The 23,462-nt window shown below is 24.6% G+C and overlaps 1 protein-coding gene and 1 long non-coding RNA gene across 4 annotated transcripts; one reads left to right on the forward strand and one right to left on the reverse strand.

The window, feature by feature from the left end:
• Positions 1-1,886: 1,886 nt before the first annotated feature.
• LOC132917367 (uncharacterized) lies at positions 1,887-9,814 on the reverse strand. The gene is made up of 8 exons (XM_060978084.1): positions 9,655-9,814; positions 8,546-8,713; positions 7,508-7,704; positions 6,411-6,540; positions 6,147-6,283; positions 5,944-6,072; positions 3,853-3,930; positions 1,887-2,197 (listed from the first exon to the last, which is right to left on the reverse strand). Exons 1-8 carry the CDS (start codon positions 9,713-9,715, stop codon positions 2,024-2,026), a joined length of 1,074 nt encoding a protein of 357 aa, XP_060834067.1. The 5' UTR covers positions 9,716-9,814; the 3' UTR covers positions 1,887-2,023.
• Positions 9,815-11,445: 1,631 nt separating this feature from the next.
• Positions 11,446-16,852, forward strand: LOC132931360 (uncharacterized). Of its 3 annotated transcripts, none has more exons than XR_009662498.1 (4): positions 11,446-11,584; positions 11,701-11,748; positions 15,865-16,047; positions 16,141-16,852. It is a non-coding gene; the product is annotated as an uncharacterized LOC132931360 (long non-coding RNA). The 3 variants fall into 3 exon arrangements; XR_009662509.1 differs by having other exon boundaries at positions 15,865-16,043; XR_009662519.1 differs by lacking the exon at positions 11,446-11,584 and adding an exon at positions 11,589-11,639.
• Positions 16,853-23,462: the final 6,610 nt, after the last annotated feature.

The following is a 23,462-nucleotide window of genomic DNA, read 5'->3' on the forward strand; positions in this document are numbered from 1 at the left end:
TAAAACTATTTCCTATTTCAAAGTTTTTATTTTTGTATTTATTAAATAGACCAAATGATTGAATTTTCTTAAATTATGCTTGTCCTAAATGAAATCCTAGGTTGTGCTGATAGTTGTATTGGTAGGTCCTCGACGACTACTCTGGTAGTGACCATAACTACATCGTATTTAACATTATCCCCTACTTGCAAGCTCATAACGATGATAATGATAAGACGGGTGACCAACTTAGATGGGCTTCACGCAAGTATGACTATGATGGACTCTCTCCTATGATGGACGAGGGGTCACTGCTCCATGAGAAGACACCACTGGTTAATTATTTGAGACGATTCTCTAACTAAGGCTTAACAAGTACCTCAACCAGACGGGTGGACTCAGTACTAACCAGTTTGGTTTCTGGAGGGGTTTCTCCACCAAAGACGCTATCAATAAGGTTCTCGATCTGGCTAAGGTAGGTCAATCACGGTCCCTCGCAACAATAAGAGCTATGTGTAATGACATTGACGTCCAGAATGCCAACAACTCCGTACCATGGGAGCACTTGGGTGAGGTTCCTCGCTATCTAGTTAAAATTTTACGGTCATACACGGAGAAACGTACACTTACTATAAGAACACCAAATGGAATCAGCGCTGATAGACTGGACATAGTGGGTGTCTCGAAAGGGTCAGTCCTCGTCTCCACGACGAGGAATGTGTATTATGATGATATTCCTAAGATGGACGTACCGGAAAGGATTTAGCTCGTCGGGTTTACTGACGATCTTGCTCTACTACTTGTTGCACAGAAATCAGATGGTCTGGCTCGTGTGGTCAACCGCACATTGGACGCCATTGGTGCCTGGATGGGTGACCATGGTCTTCAGCTAGCACGACACAAAACTGACGCCATCAGGCTAACTAAGAAATATTCGTATCATTATCCGGTGTTTTTTGAAAGTTGCAATAACTAGGACTTCATCTGGACTCGCTCCTAACCATTGGTGGCCATTTTAGCATTTTCTCAGGCAAGGTGCCACAATCACCCAGATTTTATCGATTCGTTCTATGTATTTTGTATGTTTTTATTGTGTAAATTTATAAACTTTATTTACCAATAAACGATAGCAGCATAGAAGTAGTATTTTTCAAACAGAAACTCCTTTGCTGTCGGTTAAATATGAAAAAAAAGTTTTGCTGATGGACAACTTTATTTACGACAACATATTTATTGAGCAGCCTTTAAAACACCCGTCAATGTATATTGTATATTTGTATCACACTGTGTATCCTCTTCCCTGGGTACGCCACTGATACACACGTAATACATTTTTTTAAATTAATAGCACATGCAAATATTATTTTTTATTAGTTTCATCATTGATCAATATAAATAATTAATTTGTTTGTATTTGATGTTAAAATCAAAAGCTGCATGTAATTCTGATAAGTTTTTTGGTAGTTTAGGCATTATTAATGCTCTAACATGATGTTTATTTTTCTGAATTAATTTTAAGTCATAAGTATTTAATGTATCTACTTCAATGTAATAAATAAAAAATATATTATAATTTATGACTAAATTGTACAAAATCATATTAGAAACAAATAATAATAATAATAAAAAAATAGTTTAGGAAATAATATTGGTTAGTCTAGAATTATTATAAAACTTAAATGTTGGTGAATATTAAATTATATTTGATTATCTATACAAATACAATATTTTTTCGGATGTTCCTAATAGTTCATTAACTACCCCATTCCAAATGAATCCATGCTTATACTTGAAAATTTTAATTTTAATATTGAACTTTAGGCATATTTTTCTGGTTAGGTATTTTTAGGCATAGTTTAATGTAGATAAAAGTTATAATTTTTGAACAGAAGTACACATTATAGTAGAAGTAGCTAGATACATTAATATTTTTAATGATTTAAACACCTTTATTTATGAACATTTAGTAAGAATATTGATGAATATCTATTAATTATTATTACTGTATAGCGTAATAGTTATAGTTTTATTTATACATTTTTAATTAAGACTGCGTAATTTGATCTATCTTAGCACACGGTGAAAAACTACTTGATTTCCATCCATTAATAAATATATTTGTCACTGGAAATAGACCACAACCACATGTATCATCATAATCATCTGTATCAAGTTGCAGTATTACTATTCCTTTGTAGTGTTTTTTTGCGTAACCACCCTAAAATAAACAACAAAATAATATTTCAAAAAAAAGGAAAAAGTTGGTACCATTTAGCTGTAAATTGGACGTAGAGTTGGTTACTGTAAAAGATGTGCTAAATTTTAATTCAATTAATTGTATGTGTTCTGTTATATAAAGAACTATAGGTTGTAAACATTTTTATGACTATTGTTTTAAATTTTATTTCTTAGGTATAAATATTAAAAAATGTATGCATTTTTAATTTTCGAGATTAAAATTTATCCAAATTTATTACTACATATAAGCTTTTATAAAAAATATCGTGAATAAAACTAATCTAAAAAAAAGGTTCCACTAATAGCTCAAAAATAATTTAAATATTTCAAAATTATATCATGTATAGGAAACACTAACAAAAACATCGTCATTATAAAATAAATATATTCATTGCTCGTCTCAGAATCTAATGATTGTTATTATTGCTATAACTATTATCCACTACTTATTAAAGAAGTAGATAAAACATAGAAACAAATTCAATACTGTTTTTTTCTTTCTTACCTTTATCTGTGTATATCACTGACATGTTCTATAACTATACAAAGAGATCCTGTTTATCAATCAACAAACGGAGACTCTTTCGGACCGGATATGTATTAACAATAGATAAATTTATAGCTTAGCTATGATTATAAGAAAACACATTGGAAAACAATGAGATTGTTCGTCATGCCCTCAAGATTTTACTTTTTTTGCGATAACATTTTCTTCCAAACTCATTCTCCTCTCACGTTATAAATACAGTGAATGTTTCGCGAATACGCATAGGAAATGATAGTGTTTCCATAATGCATCAAATGTAACCATGATTCATTGAATAATTGGTCGTTTTTAGGAATCAGAACCGATGGAAATCGAAGAAATCGCCGGACGTCCGAAAAGTAAAAATTATTTTTTAGATATATCGACTACTCAAAATATCCCCGACAAAATATCCCTAAACCAAAATATCCCGCTTAAATAATAATTTAAAATATTAACCTTTATTATAAAAGTTGCGATAAGAAGTAATGATCTAATTTTATCTAAAGTGAATGTGTGTTATTTTGATAATGGTACGAAAATATAAAAATTTAGATGAGTGAATAAATACTATTGTAAGAGACTACAATTGTAATTGTAACGATTAACAAAAAATACATAAAAGCAATAGCACATAACTTAGTATTATAATATTTATAATAAGCATAATACTTTTTGACGAACAGCATATCATTTTATTAATTATTTTGTATTTTATAAACTTTAATAATAATTATACTATATTAATATCTATGTAACTTTTATAAAAATGTTTAAATTTTGAATTTATATTTACGTGGGATATTTTGTTTTTGGGATACTTTGTCGGGGATATTTTGACCAAGATGTTATGACGTTTCACCATTAATATTAAGCTATAATCTATTAATTTAAGTTTTAGTTTATAAATATCCTCCAGCTCTATTCATTTTTTTTTCTTCAATACAATTCAATTTATTACATTTCACACTTTGTTTTTCACTATTTGAACTACATCTGTATGTATTGCAAGCTTTTTCTGTGACTATTATAAGAGTCCGTCAAATAATCAATCATCGAGGACACAACCATTTACATTTTGCATAATGAGATTATGATAATGTATTTACTTGTTGATATGAAAGTTCAGAAGGATTCGAACACCATGTACTTGTATTTAATGAACTGTCACTGGTACCGTTACAAAGCTGTAATAAAAACGAGATAGTCATTTTTACTAAGAAACACAAAATCATAAAATTTAAAGACAGAAATATTTAAACCCTGCTTTAAAAATATTTAAAAAAAATACAGTTATGTGCGGTATTTAAATTAATATGTTAATTGTTTTTATGTAAAGGATATAAAATAAATCTCATGCTTAGTTCATTAAATTGACAATATTTTTAATTTTGACGTTTTAATTACTTACTTAATTATAAGTATTAAAAATAATGATTATTTAATTTTTAAATATTATAACTAATTATCAATTTGTTCTTTATACAAAAAGTAAAAATAAAAATTTTTATCAAAAATGTTGTTAAAATAAAGTGTGGGTATTGCTTTGCTGTATAATTAGTAGAGATGGACAGTAGGTCACTATAATGAATATGTTAAATTAGAATGCAATGACAGGTATCAGTGTATACGAAAAACGATTCTGAACGGAGATGATTTGTCAGTCTAGGACGATTAGTAGGGATATACGTATTTACCTATATTTAAATTGTAATATATTGTTATTTTACTCGATTTAAAAAAAAAATTAATTTTGATACGCTTATAAATTTTTTTTCTGGATTGACGTTAGTATTTTTTTTTTACGGTTATTTAAAGAAAAAGGTTTGGAGAACCTTGTGTTTGTTTTTTTAAACCTTAGGTATAAATAACAAAAATTTTATGAATTTTCAACTTCAAAATACCTTGCAAAAGTTTCAAGATGATGACATATTTTCAAAAACATTTCAACTTTGTAGAAAAATCGAAAATTTTAATTATCTTCAAGTAGCTTAAAAAAGTGAAAATATTTTGAAAATTTAATCGTAAATATATAACGCGAATATAAACATCTAGTGATAATTTTAAAATAGTTTGTTTTTGAGTTACAGCAAAATAAAAAATCAATTTTGTCAAAAGATTTTCCTGACACTTTAGAAAACTACTGGAAATTTTTTAACTTTGACTCCCCAAAGTACTAGCTAGATTAATTTTATTTCTCTGAGGCTGAAGTAAAAAATCAAAGCATTATTACTACTTCAAAAAGTGATAGCAGACATAAAAATAAAAACGATTGCAAAGTCAGAGATCGGCATGAAAACTTTCTTGATTTTCAATTTTTAGAAATTAATTAATGGTATGTAATATGTATGTATGATGTATTTCATTTTCATTTAGTAAGATAGATCTCTGAAACCGGAGTGCGGATTTTGTTATTTGGGGTCTTGTTAGATTCACATTTTCAGAACTTTATCTTTTATAATTTTTCACTACAGAGCTCAAAAAAAAAAAAAAATTAAAACATATTTTATTTGGCGTTTTTAAGTTTTTCAGCTTTATAGCTTTGTAGTGAGTTAATCGTAATTTCTGAAAATCTTCACAGCACTTCTCCTAGCTAATATAAATTTAACAGGACTCCAAATAACAAAATCCGTTCTCCAGTTTCGAAAATCTACCACGCTAAATGAAAATCCAGCGAAAAATAATTACATATTTATTAAATTAAATAATTTTTTTTTTTTGAAAATTTTTAATCTCACATTTTGTATCTACTTGATAATTCCTTTAATGAACTATCAACCAGCTTTTTAACTATAATAGTTTCGGAGAAAAGTTAAAAAATAGACATTTTGGGACTGTTCACGCCGACATTTTTGTGGATTCAAATTGTTATACCGCTTGGGTATCATATCGGATCTCTTTAATTAATATTTTATGTTAAAGCTAGCTAAAAAAAAAAAAAAATGAATGTGAAATTGTTAATATTTTAATGGATATGTAATAGTAAACACTTTTCTTTACATGTTTATTTTTTACGGGAGTGGAATAAGTCTTCTTATAATGTATTCTGATTAAATGTAAAATAACTCGGCACAGTTTGTTCAATTTAAAAAAAATTAAATTATCGTATGAATATTTTAGTAATTCCAGGTTAAGTTGATTCTTAAACATATATTGACTAGCCATCATTAAATAAATATGTAATATAAAATTAATCATACCGTAGAAACTGTTGTAATTCGCTTTTTGTTTAAGATTTGACCCTCGGGAAGAATTGCTGATGTTGCTACAAGACAATAAATTTTCGATTGATCCATGGATGAATTAGTTACAGCAGCAGTCACTTGATCCTAATAAAGTTCATAAATAATGTTTTATTTTTAAAAATTGAAACATGTAACTATTTTTAAATATAATTACGTACCATAGTCGTCATATTTGGATTTTTGCATTCTATTGGAGCTAAACCATATTTATGACCATCTGAATCACATTCGTTTAAGAGTGAAAAATCAATTATATAAATATCCAACACTTTATTTGTTATTGAAAAATCAAAATCTTGAAGAACATAATTGGAATATAAAAAATAATTTATATACAAAATAAATATATAGAGAATAAAAATAACTTATTGTCATTATAAGTAGCAATATTGATATTACTATATTAGATATAGTTTACTTACACTCAGATATTGAAAAGTTTTTATAGGTCGATGAATCTACTTCTAAACCGAATTTTAGATCACGTTTTACTGATTGTTTGACTTTGGTGACAAAAGTAGAAATTTTTTTGGGATAATCTGCATAGCCATCCTTAAAAATTTACCATTTAATCAAAATAAGTGTTAGTTTTATGTAATATATTCATATTTAAAAAAAAGTATTTATTTAACGCTGAATAAATTTTATTTTTAACAATGAGTTACAATGATATGAGTTAGTGTCACAGGACATGGCCTATCATTTATCATTACTTGATATTAGTGACTAGAGAATTATATTATTGCAGTAATGCAAAACCAGGTTATGTTCTTAAAGAATTATTTTAAAATACTTATTAAGATAAGCTAGAAATATTATTAAATATTTTCTGAAGGTATAATATTCTTATAAAAGAGCTGATCAGAAAATTGATGAAAAATGTCAGTTCTGTTTACGGTTATTTTAAACGAACTATTTTATAACTAAAACTTTTAAAATACAAGTTAATAAAAAAATGTTATTGAATTCTAAAACGACTAAATTTCATTGAATATCATCATTGAACTTTATTTTATCAGTCATATAACATATTTTATAATGGTAGATATATCTTAACGACCTCCAAGAAACACCAACTAAACATGACATATTTGACAAATTACAACAATGTATGGACATCCACAACTCAGTTATAAACAGAATAAAGTTCCAAACCTTACCATTATGGAAATGGGAACTAAAATTAAATACTGAACTTCTAAACTTTAATAAATACGAAAGAAAAACCGGAAATAATTACCTCTCAATTTAAAAATATGATTCAAAACACATTCCCTAACTTCACCAAAATATATATGGATGTATCCAAATCTGAGCATAGAGTTTGTTTTGCTATAGTTAAATATACTAAAATCAATTTGACTATAATAACATGGGCGGTATTCTAGTAATTGAAAATCTAAGCATTTTTACATCTATAAAAGTTGATGATACAAAAAAATATCATATATAATTATTATATTAGAACTTTAAAAGTTTAAAACTATGATTTAATTAAATTATTTTCTATTTTACTTACATAAATGGTATCCATATTAATGAAAATACCACTAATATTGAATGCATTTAAAAAAGTGACTAATGGATCTATTGTTTCTGACTGATAATTTGTAGAACTCTCGTCTGCTTCAAATATTGAGGGCCAATTATCAGTATATTGGAACCCAATGCGCGTGTAAACAATTTTGTTAAGTTTAGTCAAGCTCTTTACGACACCTTTAATCATCAAAATTGTAATATAATAAGATACAGTATGTTTATAATATTTAGTATGAATTGATATTTATAAATTACGGTTTTATATATTTTTGACATTTATAACACACACACACACACACACACACACACACACAATAAACTACTGTACTCGTGTTTAGTTTACGTCACTTCTAACCATCAGTATCACTTCCATAGTTTTGTTAAATTAATATTTCAATGGTTCACCAACAGTTTTGATACAGAAAATAATGGCCAAGATTATTATTCATTTGTTTTTTTTTTTTTTTTTTAATATATTTTAATATTTTCTTTAGTCATTGTCTATTTTAAAAAACAAGTTTTGATAAATATTGACAAATAAACATCAAATAATGAATTATTAATTTATTATTGCTAACATTAATGCTTGAGTTATCATGAAATAAATTACTAGATGTATCTCATAATAGTCATACATATGAATAATCGTTTGTAATACACTCATCTATTCGTCATAATTTGATGTTTAATTTATGGCACAATATTTAAGAACAGTATTTAGGTTTTAGATTATAAAAATATTCACATACGTTTTCGTTTAAGTATGTTGAAAATAATGTTATAAAATACTCTTAATGTTTTTTAAATAAATATGTCACAACGAAATGTCTTCGAATGTTTGTTATTTGCTAGTTTATTTTTGTTTTGTTTTTATAAATAATGGACTTTAATAAACAGATTGTTTCATATGTATAACAATTGAAAAGTATTGCAAACAGAAAATACAAGAAAACAGTGAGACAGTGAGACCTATACTATAAACATATTATGTTCGTGTATTTAAGTTGTTTATAATTACCTTTATCTGATTCCATGAAATGGGAATTAGTGCCATCATCACGGTCAAAAGCATAATTACCTACAGTAAATATACCACAATCTTCTGGCAAAGTGGATACATTGAATTTAAAAGTACTTAACCAGATTCTTCCAGTTATTATGCAAATTATTTCGCTTGGGCAATCATCTTAAAAATAAATATTTAATAAATCCATTAAATCATAAAGTGAAAAAAATATTATTTTTAATATTTAAAAAAGGAGCAAGTTGTCTTTAACTACTCTGCTGTGTAGTAGCTGTCAGATGTATCTCATCATTGTTTAGGTAAATGTTATCGAAGTGTTAAATTGTAATTCAAAGATAAATAATTCTATACGAAAAATGATTTTGAGTGGAGTCGGTCAATCAGCTTATTTCACCAAGTATATTTTATATTATATTTATATTGTTTTTATCAATTTTAAATTAATAGCTTAAAATCAATTTAAATATTTTGATAATGTCGTTAAGGATTATAAAATATAATCATATACATATAAGTTTCAAATATCAATATTTTTGAATTACAACAAAATGTCTATCTAAAATTGCTATTCTCCGTTTAAATATCTATGAAAAATCAGTGCAGATGTACCATCAACTTTTTTTTATTCCAATATAAAAAAACTTATAAGTAGCCTTTTTTTAAGATTTTTGAGCGAGAATACGTTTTTGAGAGACATTAAACTAAACTAAATTTCAGATGTCTATAAATAACATAGTTTTTGAATTATGACAAAATATTAATATTGATTTTGTTTAAAATCAGTTTTGCGTAAGAACTCCAGTTTTGATCAAATTGTTATACTAAATTAATGAAATTACTAAAAATTGTTTATTTTTAACCCTATGTAACAACAAGATGCAATTTTGTATTAGAAAAGTCATCGAAGTCGAAGATCGAAGCTTTTTTACTGCTTCAAAATATAGCGAACAGATACATAAAATATCACACATCATTGTAAAATCAATTCATAGTTACTCCGCTTAAACTATATTATAACCATTTACCTAACTTATTTAATAATTTAGTAAGTTTTAATACAATTAATAATATTGCAATTCTAATAAAAAAAACTATTTATTTACCTTGTGTATTCGATGGAAGATACAATGATATACTCAAAACTAGTAATAATATAATTTTCATTTTAACAATTAAATAAAATTTTCGAGATATTGTTTCTACTTAAAGTTGTAATAATCAATTACTCTTGTGAAATTATATTTTATTGTAAAAACAATTTTAAATGATGTATTTACTTTTATTTATTAATTATTAATCGTTATTAATAAAACAAATAATTTGAACATTTGTGTTTATGCGTGTTTTTAAAAAAAAATGTTTTTATTTATTTAATTTTGTGTATGTTACATTTTTGAATAGTAAAAATGCTTAAAAATGTTGTTATAGAAAAGTAGGAATCTAGTTAGTATAGTTAGTATTGTTGAAGGGGAGGGAGTCAAAAGTGAAAAATACTAAGTACGCTTTTTAATAAATATGAATTATGGAATAATTTTGATGAAAATCAGTTTTCGACAAAATCGTTTTTGTTATTTTGTTATGATTAATAAATTATTCTCATTAAATGTTAATACTAGAATTTCTTATACATATCTATTATATTTTTTAAAATATTTTGTATCTTTATAAGTTATTTAAAAAAATTCTATTGTTACTTAAATTATCGTTTTTTTCTCAATGAATTGTTTAAAATGTTTATGCTGAATTTAAGATGTTTATATGTATTTAAAAATAAAATTTAAGACTATGTAGAAAAACTTGAAAACTTAAAATAATATTCCACATAAATTGTTCTAATAGAAGTTTAAGAATATTATTATTTTTTATTAAGTAATTTCACTAATCTACAACCTATACTGTTTTGTACAACGATTAGGTTTGATAAATGACAATAAATAATAAATAACAATGAGTTTTAGGTTTAGGGAAAGATATTTAAAAACATGGGTGTATGTAATTTGCATCAAAAATAACCTAAAGAAAAAAATATATAATATGTAATTTGCACCACTTTTTCAGGTTATAGTTTGCGACACATAGAACTAAATAAAAAGGCATTATATATCTGCGCTATCGTGTACCTTCAAAAATTGTAATTTGCGCCACTTTTAAATAATTAAACAATTTCTTTTTTACAGGTTAACATATTGTATTTTTAATCTTTGATCAATCAAGTTCATTTTAATAGTACCTATATATTTATAAACAATAATATGACAAATTATAATAAAATATAAATAAATTATTATAAAATTAAATAATATTTCAATTTTTAATATGTATGCAGTTGAGTAGGCCATCTTGATTGTTTGTCCTTAGAATAACAACAATTTAAGCGAAAATAAAGTGTTAAAGCTTTAATGTTTTGTTATTGGGAAGATTGATGAATCTATTGATTTTACAATGTTATGTTTAAATTTTTTATATCTTAAGACACGTTTTATAGTATTAATTAGAAAACATTTGCTGATCTTCAATTTCGAAGGATGTTTATGTTTAAATTTTTCATAGTAAAAAAATATATTCACATGTGTTAATAAATTAAAATTTGTTGAATAATTTTTCATATTATCCAACAAATCATAATAAATACACAATCATATTATGTACCTTAATGATTTTAAATAAATCGAATTCTCGATGTAGCTGTGCTTGTTGTTACCCCTTGAAATTTGCATTGCAGTATTCAGTATTTACATTTAAATGTAAACGCATAATAATAAATAATAACACTACTGTTTAAATATAATTTACAATAAATATTATATATAATTTATTATAATTTATAATAATTATCAAACAATATTAAATAATACATTTAAAATATCGAACATTTTTTACTTAAATTTAAAAATATTTATTAATGTATTATGTTGTTATAATTTATACTTATGAATTATGACTTGATATGTTATTTAGTAGGTACCAATGTATATTTACATTGGTTTGAACGGATTTATAAAAAAAATTCTATATCGTATGTTTACAGTTCATGTAAGTTTCGTTGAATAAACATATTTTTTTTTTAAATTTCTTTTGCTATATGCAGGTACTTATAAATAGATATTAATTTTGTTTTTTTAATCAAGATTTATTTTTATTTTTCACAGAACAGCTTCATGAAATTCTAAAGTCTTATGTACGAAGTAGAAAAAATGGTGAGTTACTTAAATTTCATTTTTGAAGAATTAAATCCAAATAGAATATATTTCATAACCTGAGAAAACAGTGAATTTGGTTAACTTTAACAATATACAGTGAAAACTCTTTATAACGAAACTCTTTACAACGAAAAACTCTATATAACGTAAACATTACATAATAATGGTTGGTTTGCTTTACAACCCATTAGTCAATTCATTCTTTATAACGTATAGTCACTCTCAATAATGAAACAATATTTTATATTTCATAACACAATTTAACTGTTAAGTATTATAAATTAATAATTATAAAAATAATCGGCAAAAATGCCGAAATTTCCAAGAACGATTAAAATTGTTCATTATCTACTTATAATATCGTAATAATACCATTATTATCGATATTGAATATATTAATTTTATTATTGACGTAATTTCTAACAAAAATTTTGTTTTTTTTTAAACCCTCTTTATTACGAAAACTCTCTTTAACGAAAGAAATCTCTTGGTCCTTTCAGATTCGTTATAAAGAGTTATCACTGTATTAGTATAATATCATATTTGTTATAATATTCCGTTAAATTATTCTGTTTACCATTATATTTGTGGTCTATAAGCTGTTGAGAATATATTTTTTATATGAAATTACTAAGTTTTTGACTAAATTATATGTACAACTAGTATATTCCTCTATTGAATAATCTTCTAAGATCGCTCCGTAACACAATATGGTGTTACAATAAGAAGTTGTGCATGACATTCTCAAAATATATGTTCAATTTAATTTATGAATACAAATAAATAAAAGTGATCTAGAATTTTAGTTCATTCATTAAATTTTCCAATGATATTCTAAATGAAAAAGAGATGCAATGATTTAAATTTGTTTATAAAGACTCAACTTATTTTTTCTCAATTTTTGAGACAAACTATTTAAATGTATCATGCGTTGTCTTAAATAGTGGTATAGTACATTAAAATTAGTAAAATTATATTATATATCTAAGCGACTCACTTAGTGCTCTCCTGGCACTTGAATGTCTGTTCCCGAGAAAATAAATTAATCAAAAAAATATAAAATAAATTAAAATTAACCAAAAAGAATACCTATATAATTAATGTGGATATATATGTTATATTTAACGTTATGTGGATTTTGAATACTAAACAGGTAAAAATGCCCAAACGTGCTGCACCAGTTTTTTTAACATGTATAATGGTTTATGTATTCTCTTTAGTAATCCGTAGATACACTTTTAATTTTTTTACTTGACTTCTCAGGCATAGTTTCTTAAATAAAAGATAATTATGTAGATAAAATATATACTAGATAATTTAAAATATAAGTTATATTGTTTTTAACAAATTTGAAATAACCTAATGCAATACAAAATTATATTAAAAGAAATACATACTAGATAAAATAGCTGTAAGTTATTATACATTTTAATGAACTAAACATATTATATTTATGAATATAATATAATGTTAAATAGTCAACTACTTGAAATAACTATGTAAAGTGAAATTAAAAAGTTTTTTTTTTTTAAATCAAATTTTCAATTAAATTGGTTAATTTTGATCTAGTTTAGGACAGGTATTTAATATCCATCCAATAAAAATTATGTTTGTTAATGAAAATTCTCTATAATATTTACATTTGAATTCAAAATTATCAGAATCCAACCCATCTAAAAATATTCCACTGAATGATTGTTTTACGTAAGCTCCTTAAAAGAAACAATAAAATAATATTAATAATAATTGTATAACAATAGTCAACCATTACCTTCTAGTTTCTATTATGTAGATATGTGAATAAAACCCTATCATAAATTTAGAAATTAATTTGCATTGTAATGTATCTATATTTTAATTTTAAAATATCTTAAAATACTTTTAATCTTGAGTAATTGTAAATTGGGAAATACGAAATACAATTCCGGATGCATATTATCTAGCCAAGAATTGTTATTGTTTATAATATTACTATATACGATTTTAATATATTTGTTTGATCACATAAAAGTTTTATAAAGTTCACACACTATTGAGATGAATTAGCTAGATCGTTAATGTGTATTACTATAATCAAAGTGAAATAGTGATTTTTAATCATTTGTATCGAAGCATGAGTTTTTAATTATACATTAATGAACTAGTAACAGCACATCCTATGCGCAAAAAGATTCCCAGAGATGTTATATATAGCAGTTATTTTCTATAATTACAAGTAACTTGTTTCTGAAAAATAAATGTGTCGATAATGTTTTCTTTTTTAAGTTATAAAATGATAATACGTATTTTTAAGAATAGTTACGTACTATAGTCGTCATATTTGGACTAATAAGATATTAGAATTTGTATTGCTTCTTCTTGCGTTTAAATATGCCAAATCAGTGACATCAAGATCTAAAATTTAATTTTTCAATTTATAAATAATTTAAAAAATAATAAATAAATAATATATTTATATTTTATTTATGCGTATATTATTTGCAAAATTTTCATAGTTCGATCTGTATAATATATTTATTTTTTAATCGATGAGGCAAAGTCACTTGGCCAAACATTCTATTTCATTCTAAAAATAAATTTTTCATTATTAATAAGAACTAACTATCGAGCTCCAGTTTATATCTTCGTATATTATCACCCCGTGCATAAGTAGACAGTTTTCTTAGCTTCTATCAAGCTTCTTATTAAATCTTTAATTATTAGAATATTATAATAAATAAATTACAGTAGGTATTAATGTATTTTATGCATTACTGTATTAGATAACTTACTATTGACATTTATTTTTATTGGTAATAATTTATTGATACTATATATTTATATTATATGTAAGATTAGAATTATATACCTAATCATTAAACATCATTAAATGGTAGTTTTTAGTTATAAGTAAGTAATAACTAATAAGTAACAACATATTGCTTAATATCCATTTTAACTGTAAGCATGCCTGGTGAGCATCATCTGGTTATTATCAAATATTTTCGAATTGTTAATATATTATAGCTTAGGGATGGATTTTATCATACATACATACTGTTACTGGAATTTTTATCTGATTAAAAATATGTATGATTAAAATAATTCTTATTGAAATAAACCATTTTTTTTTTACATATTTTTACATACTTGGATATAAATATATATTTTTATATGTTTGGTAAATAAGTACATATTTTGGTAATTTTTAATTTATTCCAATTTTCAACAACGACAAAATTATTCTACCATATATAAATCAGTCTTCGATGAAAAATGTTAATTTAAAAAATAATTTAACTTACATTGCTGCAGTTTTTTGTTTTTCTTTTGTTCATATATTTTAACATGAGGAAATCCGAAACATGATTACACAAGGTCACATAAACAATTTAGCTAAAACAAAATGTATACACTTATGTTGTATCGGGTAAAAATCATAGACTAAAAATATGAAATAGGTTAGATACACCAAAAACTTTATTTGAAAAACAATTTCAAAAATTTTTTAATTTGCGCAGTATAGGGTTTTAATATGAAATCGCACACATTACATCAGTCGATGTACGCTTCTTTAGTCAGTACAAAAACGTGTTGCAATAAAATCGTCACAAATTTATATTTTTAAATCTCAGAAAATTTATATTATTTCATCAATTAAATGAGCGATAAATTTATACCTACTTATTTTATATTTGCTAAGTTTTATTTAAAAAAAAAAAATATTTGCAATTATTTTATATATATATATATATATATATATATATATACTTACATATTTCAGTAATACATATTTTGGTTTTTTATTACATTCAAATCCGTCCTATAATTATATCTAACTATCAGCCGATATACACCATTAGTTTTTTATGTTTTTAGAATTTTTTATTTTGATAATTTATTTTAAAAATTTTAATTTTTGAAACTACTTTATACTTTGAATTATTAATTTTGATTTTTCTACATTATGGCTAATTATTTTAAGTTTTTTTTTATTCTTGGTAGAGCATCAAGTCATTAACAAATGGAAATTGTGTGATATATAGCACGAATGTTTATAATTACTTTTATCTCTTTTCATAATATGAGTATTTGTACCATTACCAAAAGTAAAATTACCCATTTTAAAAATAGATCACAACGGTTTAGTACTTTTGTTCGGACTTCGTCAACCTGTGCTCGCGTTGTCCAGTCCCACTGCCCCAGGTTGGTATACTACCTAAGAGACGCTCCTCTTCACCCCGGTCACCGATACGCAGTTCGCAACGGTCGCGATGTTTTCGACGGCGCGTATGTTGGGCGGCTATCTACTAGTAGGTATTGTTTTTTCCGTTCGCAACAGTCCTTTTACGACACCATTTTGTTTTGTATCTAATGCATCGATCCGTGCAAACGTTTTTATTTTGGAAGATCATCCATATTCCAGTCATCTGTCTCATTGACGATTGACAGCAAAGCTCCAACAGTTCGCAGTTCGCAGCAGTATTAGTGTGAATAACAAATATTATATTTGTTCGCATCGTCCAGCTCGGACCTAAACCTCATGGTTTACAAGCTCCAGCTCAAGTCGGATCTACCAGCTCAAGTTTGCAGTTCAGCATCCCGGCTCCCCTTATTTTGTTGTGTACTGAGCAGCCGTCTCGTTCCCCTTTGTTATTTTATTTGTTTTATATATAATATTTATAAATGGATATATATATATATATATATATATATGATATTATTAATTGTGTTATATGTACTCTGGTATGGGACAGAGTATTTAATATATTATAATTTATTTGATATTTTATTATTTTATATTAATTAATCTTGAGACTAATCGTCTCAGCTAATATTTCTATAGTTTTCTTTTGATATAACCTTCAATAAAGATTTATTGTATTTTATTATTAATTTTCATCTTGTATAATATAATATATTTATATTAGCTCCATTGTATCTAGTTCAGGGTGTGCGAGTTCTAGGCGTTAACCGCAGAGTCAGGAGCTCCTGTGCGAACAACTTTGTTTACATTGAATTCATAAGTACTTGTCCAGATTTTTCTAATTATATCACAAATTACCTGATTTTCTCTACCAACTTAAACATATATTTAAATATTTAATGGAATGATATAGCAAATACATCAATTTTAGTTTTATTATTAAAAAAAACTCAAATAGAGATAAGTAAAGATATTCTTACACATTAAAATTTAATACTTAAGTATAATATTAATATTATTGATACTATTTTATCCATTTGATTAATTTAATACTTTCAATTTAATTACTAATAAAATTAAAATTATATATTCTTTTTAAAACACAATTTAATTAATTTATGCAGTATATTCGATGGATAATATATAAAATTATACTTAAATCAAGCTATAATGTTATTTTAATTTTAATTATTACATGAAATTTATGAGATATTGTATCTCATTTAAGTGATAGCAACTATTTACTGTTATGGAATTTAATTACAATTACAAATATTTGTATATTTTGAGTCATTTAATATACTATGCGACACATTGAACTTATTCTACACACTAGTTGAGAAACACTGGTTTAATTAATAATGATGATCAATACAAAAAATTAGAACATTCACGATGTAAATGGGTTTAAAAAAATATTATAGATTAAATAGTATGAATGCTAATTGCACATGAGTAAATAATTAATAGTATTATATGATATACAGAGTGATTCTTTTATCACGAACCACTCATTATTTCAAAAAGTATTTATATTTTTCTGAGTATTTTGATACATAAAAATCGAATTTAGGGCAAGTAGTTTATGAGTTATATCATAACATATATATTTAAAGTTTTATCAAGCGGAGTACCTAGTGGACAAACATTTTGCGGGGTTACCCCGTACCACTCCACTCCACGCATCAAAAATATGTGAAAAAATATTTTCAAAAACATGAATACTTTTTGAAATAATAAGTGGTTCATGATAAAATAATCACCCTGTGTATATATTTATTAAATAGTAATATGATCATTTTAAATTGTATATAAAATGTTCTATTATTTTGGTTTTGATCACACGATTCGAATTGTGAATAGTATCATACATTTTAACTTAATGTACCCACTGTTTTGGAACTAAAAAAAATTTAACCATATAATTTTAAGTTCTGATTTATCCAATAAATGTAATGATTTTACAATAATTTTATTTACGTACCAATAATATCGCTTATTCAAATAATCTTAAATTTTTTGGAATTTATAATTTTTACATGTATTATAATTACACAAGATATGTATAAAAAAAATATGTTATGTGATATAGCATAGCATTAATTTAATGCCATGTAATCCTAGTATAGAAACGGTGTTTGAAAAATATAGCATTATCGGGTTTTAAAACCGATATTCTATTTTTAGATTTTTTTAAAATTATATTAATATTTCAGTGCATGTAGTGTTCACTGTTCACATTGTTTTAATTTACGTGGTTTCAATTGACAACAACCGTTTTGAATGTTCGATCATTTTTTTATAAACCTAATGTTTTACTTCCTTTCTTAATCTGACAATTAAAAAGAAAAAAGGTTTTTTCTTTGTACTATTTTCACAGATTTTCAAGCCAGGTTGGCTGGTTATGAATTATCGGTTCAAAATAAACTTAATATGTTGTGATAAGCCGAGAGAACTATTTTTATTAGTTTTTTTTCTTCAAATAAATGATTTACATGTTTAAATTTTAAGTGATTCTATGAGCACGCTTATGTAGTATGACTAGGGTTCTAAAATTGAAAATTTCACTCTTTTTGAAATATTTCAATGAAATATTGAAAATATTTTTTCTTTTTTTAAATTTATTCGGTTATAGTTAATTAAAAATAATATATTGGTTATATACAGAAAATATTGATAGTAAATATGCACTTAAATTTTTGATATTTACCACTTGTATTATTAATTGGGTCCTTATTGGTTATTATTATTATTTATTATACATATTTTCTTTAATTCACACAATAAACCAACTTTTGAAAATTTTCACTTGCAAGTCGACGTGATTATAAACTTTAAGATAAAATAATTTATATTTTATTTTTCATTGCAATGAAATATTTCATGAAAATGTCATGAAAAATTTTGTGAAATATTTCAGGAAAATAAATTTCATGAAATTTTAAAACCCTAAGTATGACTATTATTTTAGAATACTAAAAAAAGGACACTAATATAAGTTGTATACGAATTATTGATATTAAATAGAAACAAATATTCTTTTATCTTTGGGATTATCAAACTTGAGATAAATATTAATGTTTTTATATTTATGTTGTTACAAAATAGATAAGTTAAAAGAGGATTAATTATTACAGAAGGAATATTTGAAGACATTACGAGCCCGTTACACTAACTGTGTGTTTTTATTTCAGCACAGCAAGCTGAGCAAACTAAGTTGAGCGGAGACGTTCTATTAGACTATATCGCTAAGTATATTTTATTTTATAGGTTTCTTTGATATGCTTATTAAAGTCATTTTTTTAATTTTAGTATTATAGTAGGTTTGTTGATAAAATGTTTCCAAAAACATTGTATTAATTATATTTTTAGTATTTAATTATTATAATATATACATAATACATATATTATTTATACCACTGTATCAACTTCTGATAACTCAAATAACATCTTTCTGTGAATATCGTAAGACAGTAAAAATGGGCTTATAGTATAAATAAAAAATACCTTAAAATAAATCAAAAGTGTCATTGCGTATAGTAAAATTCAAAATAATATAATATACATAAAAGTTTTAAGTCCTTGGAATAATGTTTTTGATTTAAATAATGAAATATTTAAAATCGTTATCCACCGTTGAAATTTTAACTTTTTAAAATGTCTATAAAAAATAACTATGTTTGTATAAATTTTAGATTTTTTAGCTCAAGTATGAAATAATAATAAGAAATATCATAATATCATATTCAATTTTAAAGTCTTAACTAGAAAAATTAAAGATTTGATACATTTTTTACTACAGAATACTTTAGTTTGTTAACTATTGTGAGTTAGTCGAATTTGTAAAAATTAATTTAGATTTAAAATCCATATTAAATAAAAGTTGGCCTATGTATTTTTAATAATTTTATATAGGTAAATGTAAGAAAAACTTATGTGGGATATTGTAATAATAAATATAATATAATATATCTACTAGCTAAACCCCGTGTAATTCATTGCCCCTACAAAATTCATTCGTGTTAAATTTGATTGCCTAATTCTAACATTTAGCGTGAGGATAAGTACTATTTTTGGTTTTCTGATTTGTTGTATAGATGATACAACCTTTACATAACTATTCCATCCAGCGTTGCATTTTTTCAATTGATTAACCGATTATGTATAATTTTTTTTTTAATATTCGTACAACCGTAAACATAATGAAGAGGTAATCGGGATAAAAACTATCCTATTTTTGATGGAGACCAAATAACACATATTTATCATAATTTCATAAAAATCGGATGACAAGTTTCAGAGTGCGTTGGAGGACATACCCGTTGTATACCAAATTTTTATAATATATAGAAATATAAAATATATCTAAATAGCTTAAAAAGTGTCAAAATATTTTTTAAAATTATGCCATGTATAAAAAATGCTAATATCAACATTTAGTGAAAATTTAAAGTATCTAAAATTATTCGTAATTTAATTACCACAAAAAAACAAAATCGCTGTGGGAGAAATTGTTATAATACTTGAATATCTGTCATTAAAATTTGAACTTTAAACGATTATTTATAAAAAATTAATTTTTGTTCTTGTAAATTTTTTTAATTTAATTTAGGCTGAACAAATATATATTAAGAACCTAGTATTAAATTTTCAAATCTCAAGTTTAAACAGAATATTTTCTTTACAATTTCTAACTACAAAATAATTTGTGATTTTCCAGATTTTGACGAATTTTATCAAAATTCTTACTTTAAATGCTTATAAAAATTATTTCATCTATACATTTTTGCTATTTTTTAACTTTAGAAAGGAACCACTTATTAGGAACCTTTTGTTAAATTTTTAAACATTTGAATGAGTATACGTATTAACACCTAGTGAAACTAACAAGTTCACTCGTCATTAGTTTTTGAATTATAATAAAATTAATCAATAATTAGTTCATTGTAACAATGTATGTTTTTCTTAATTATTTTTTTATTTTTCCCAATTTGGAGAAAATAACTGGGCATTTTTTTATTTTTTTTTTATCTCCAATGCACCAACTTGATCCAATTTGTTACCAGAAGCAACTGCCAAAATTAAAAAATCAAAGTATTTTTACCGCCTCAAAAGGCGATGACAGACAGAAAAAAAACACATTGTAGAATCAATATATTTATTGTTTTGCTCAGAATCTTAAATTAATACGGTTTGAAAAAAGAATAAAGTATTAGAGTGATTTTTTTTTTTTGAACAGATCGTATACATTTATTGGTTTTTCAATAATTTTTTTAGTTTAGTATAATAACCTGTTATTTGTTCTTTACAAATAATGATAAAATTAGTGAATATGATCGTTATGTTTTAAAATTGCCAACTGTGTTAATTATTATTAACTTAACTCGTTCATTTTATAATGACATAAATGTTATTTTTTTTTTTATTTATCTCTAGTTTTGTTAGTTGTAATGTCAGATTATATTTATTGTAGTTGAATGAAATGTTATATTTAATATTAGTGCATATGTGCATATTTCATTATTATTTGCAAATATTATTTTTAACTGTTTAAATTGTTCACAATAACAAGATATATTTGCATGTGCTGAATAAATCTTTTTATTGTCAAACGAATCACAATAAATACCTATACTCCAATATTATGATAATTTTCAATAAATTCTTTTGAAATATACAAAATACTTAATATTTTAGTTTTAAAATATGCTATATAATATGTTCTAATTCATGCTTATGAGTTTGTGATATATTATGAATTATGATTTCATGTGATTGTGTTTAAATTGCTTTAAATTTATGTAATGAAGTTAGCAATCGTTTACTACATTATACGTGGTATATAGTGTCCGGTCTTAAATTACCTAAAATTCTCTAAAAAATAACCAAATATGCCTTTAGAAAATGACTAACATTTTTTTATGCAATTAAGTGGTAGAAAATGACGATTTAACTTACAGAGTTACTATATCTTATCTAAAAAAATTCAAAAACAAATTATCAAACTTATAAGCACGTACAATAAATAAACAATAGTAGGTAGTTATACTAGAAATAAATACGTGATTTCCAACCACATCCGATTATCACTAGAGAGTAGAGATAGATAAAGACGTTGTTACATTCTACGAGTATATAGATTATAGAATGACTGTCATCGAAATTTAGTGTAGATGACAACTACCTAAAAGGTTGAAAACTATATAAGAGTGCATTTTAAAACCATATAAACATTATTTAGTAATTTAGTAATTTAGCATGTATAAAAATGTTTTAGATATGTTACAAAAAAATTGAACTTAATTTCAATCCAGATTCGGTCGCTTGTGATTTTGAATTAGCAGATTTTAAAGGTATAAAACAATTCTTTTTTTTCGGCATTTTAAAATAAGTACTTTTTTGCATGAACTTTTGGTCAAAATTGAGTGAGCTTTATTTTTTCCTTGGTACAGCATGAAGCTCAAATTTTCCATACATGTAATACTTATAACTGCATTGGATTTTGTTCCTATACTTGATTTGACACATTAGACATTTTATCAGAAAATTTACAATATGAATGTACTTGAATGGTTTGAAGATATTATATTGGCCGGTAAAATCGAGTCGTGAAGGTCTAAGTCCGCCGTTATTTTCTTCAGCAATATAAATTCAATACACACGTATATTAACGAATAAAGAATAATTATTCAGAAGCAGCTAACCGACATTTTAATCTACAGGTAAATAGTAGTTACACTAAAATATGGGCTTCCATAAATTGAATGAAAAAAATTAAATTTGGATGAGATACTCAATACGAGCAATTTGTGGCAGGTCATAAACTCATAACCCACCGAAAATTTTTTTAAAAAATACATTAATTATTGATAAACGGATATTAAAATTAGTAGAAAAATATTACAAAAATAACATTTTAAATTTTATTAGAAGCATATCACATAACATTGCTTTAAAATAAATAATAAATTAAAATTAAAATGTAAATACTTATTTTAATGTAAAAATTTATGTTGACGTACTAATTTTATTTTGTTAAATTGTACATTTTATAACAAATTTAATTTGACTGTAAATTGTTTTAGAATTTTATTTAATATTACATAAATATATCTAAAATCGACTACGTTACCGGACGTTTTAGGACGTTATAGATACGTACATACGTAATTAACGTTATCGTTATCTGCGTTTTTGCGACGCATATAGTATGTACATTGCATGTATGTATTTGGGTTTGACTAATTTAACAAATTTTCTCTTATCATACTACTGGAGAGAAATATTACTGTTCATATATCCGTATTTGTAAAAAAAATGTATTCTGCATAAAACGCCGAAATAATTATACCTTAACAGTATCGCTGAAATAACAGAGTCGAAAAGTCTAAGATCTAAGTTCAAATCTTGGTTAATGTTTGCCTTTATGTAATCATTATTTATTAGTTGTAGAATAAATACGTTTAAAATGTGAATTACAATACAATTTAAAAAGTATATAATAATATCATATTTTTCTTAAAAA

The sequence above is a fragment of the Rhopalosiphum padi genome, chromosome 1, assembly GCF_020882245.1.
Source record: "Rhopalosiphum padi isolate XX-2018 chromosome 1, ASM2088224v1, whole genome shotgun sequence".
NCBI classification, from domain to species: domain Eukaryota; kingdom Metazoa; phylum Arthropoda; class Insecta; order Hemiptera; family Aphididae; genus Rhopalosiphum; species Rhopalosiphum padi.

Coding starts and splice junctions, on each gene's coding strand:
- LOC132917367 (XM_060978084.1), bottom strand. CDS start 9,715: ATGAAAATTATATTATTACTAGTTTTGAGTATATCATTGTATCTTCCA. Junction 8,714..9,654: donor TCTTCCATCGAATACACAAG/GTAAATAAATAG, acceptor TTTATTTTTAAG/ATGATTGCCCAAGCGAAATA. Junction 7,705..8,545: donor TTTCATGGAATCAGATAAAG/GTAATTATAAAC, acceptor TGATGATTAAAG/GTGTCGTAAAGAGCTTGACT.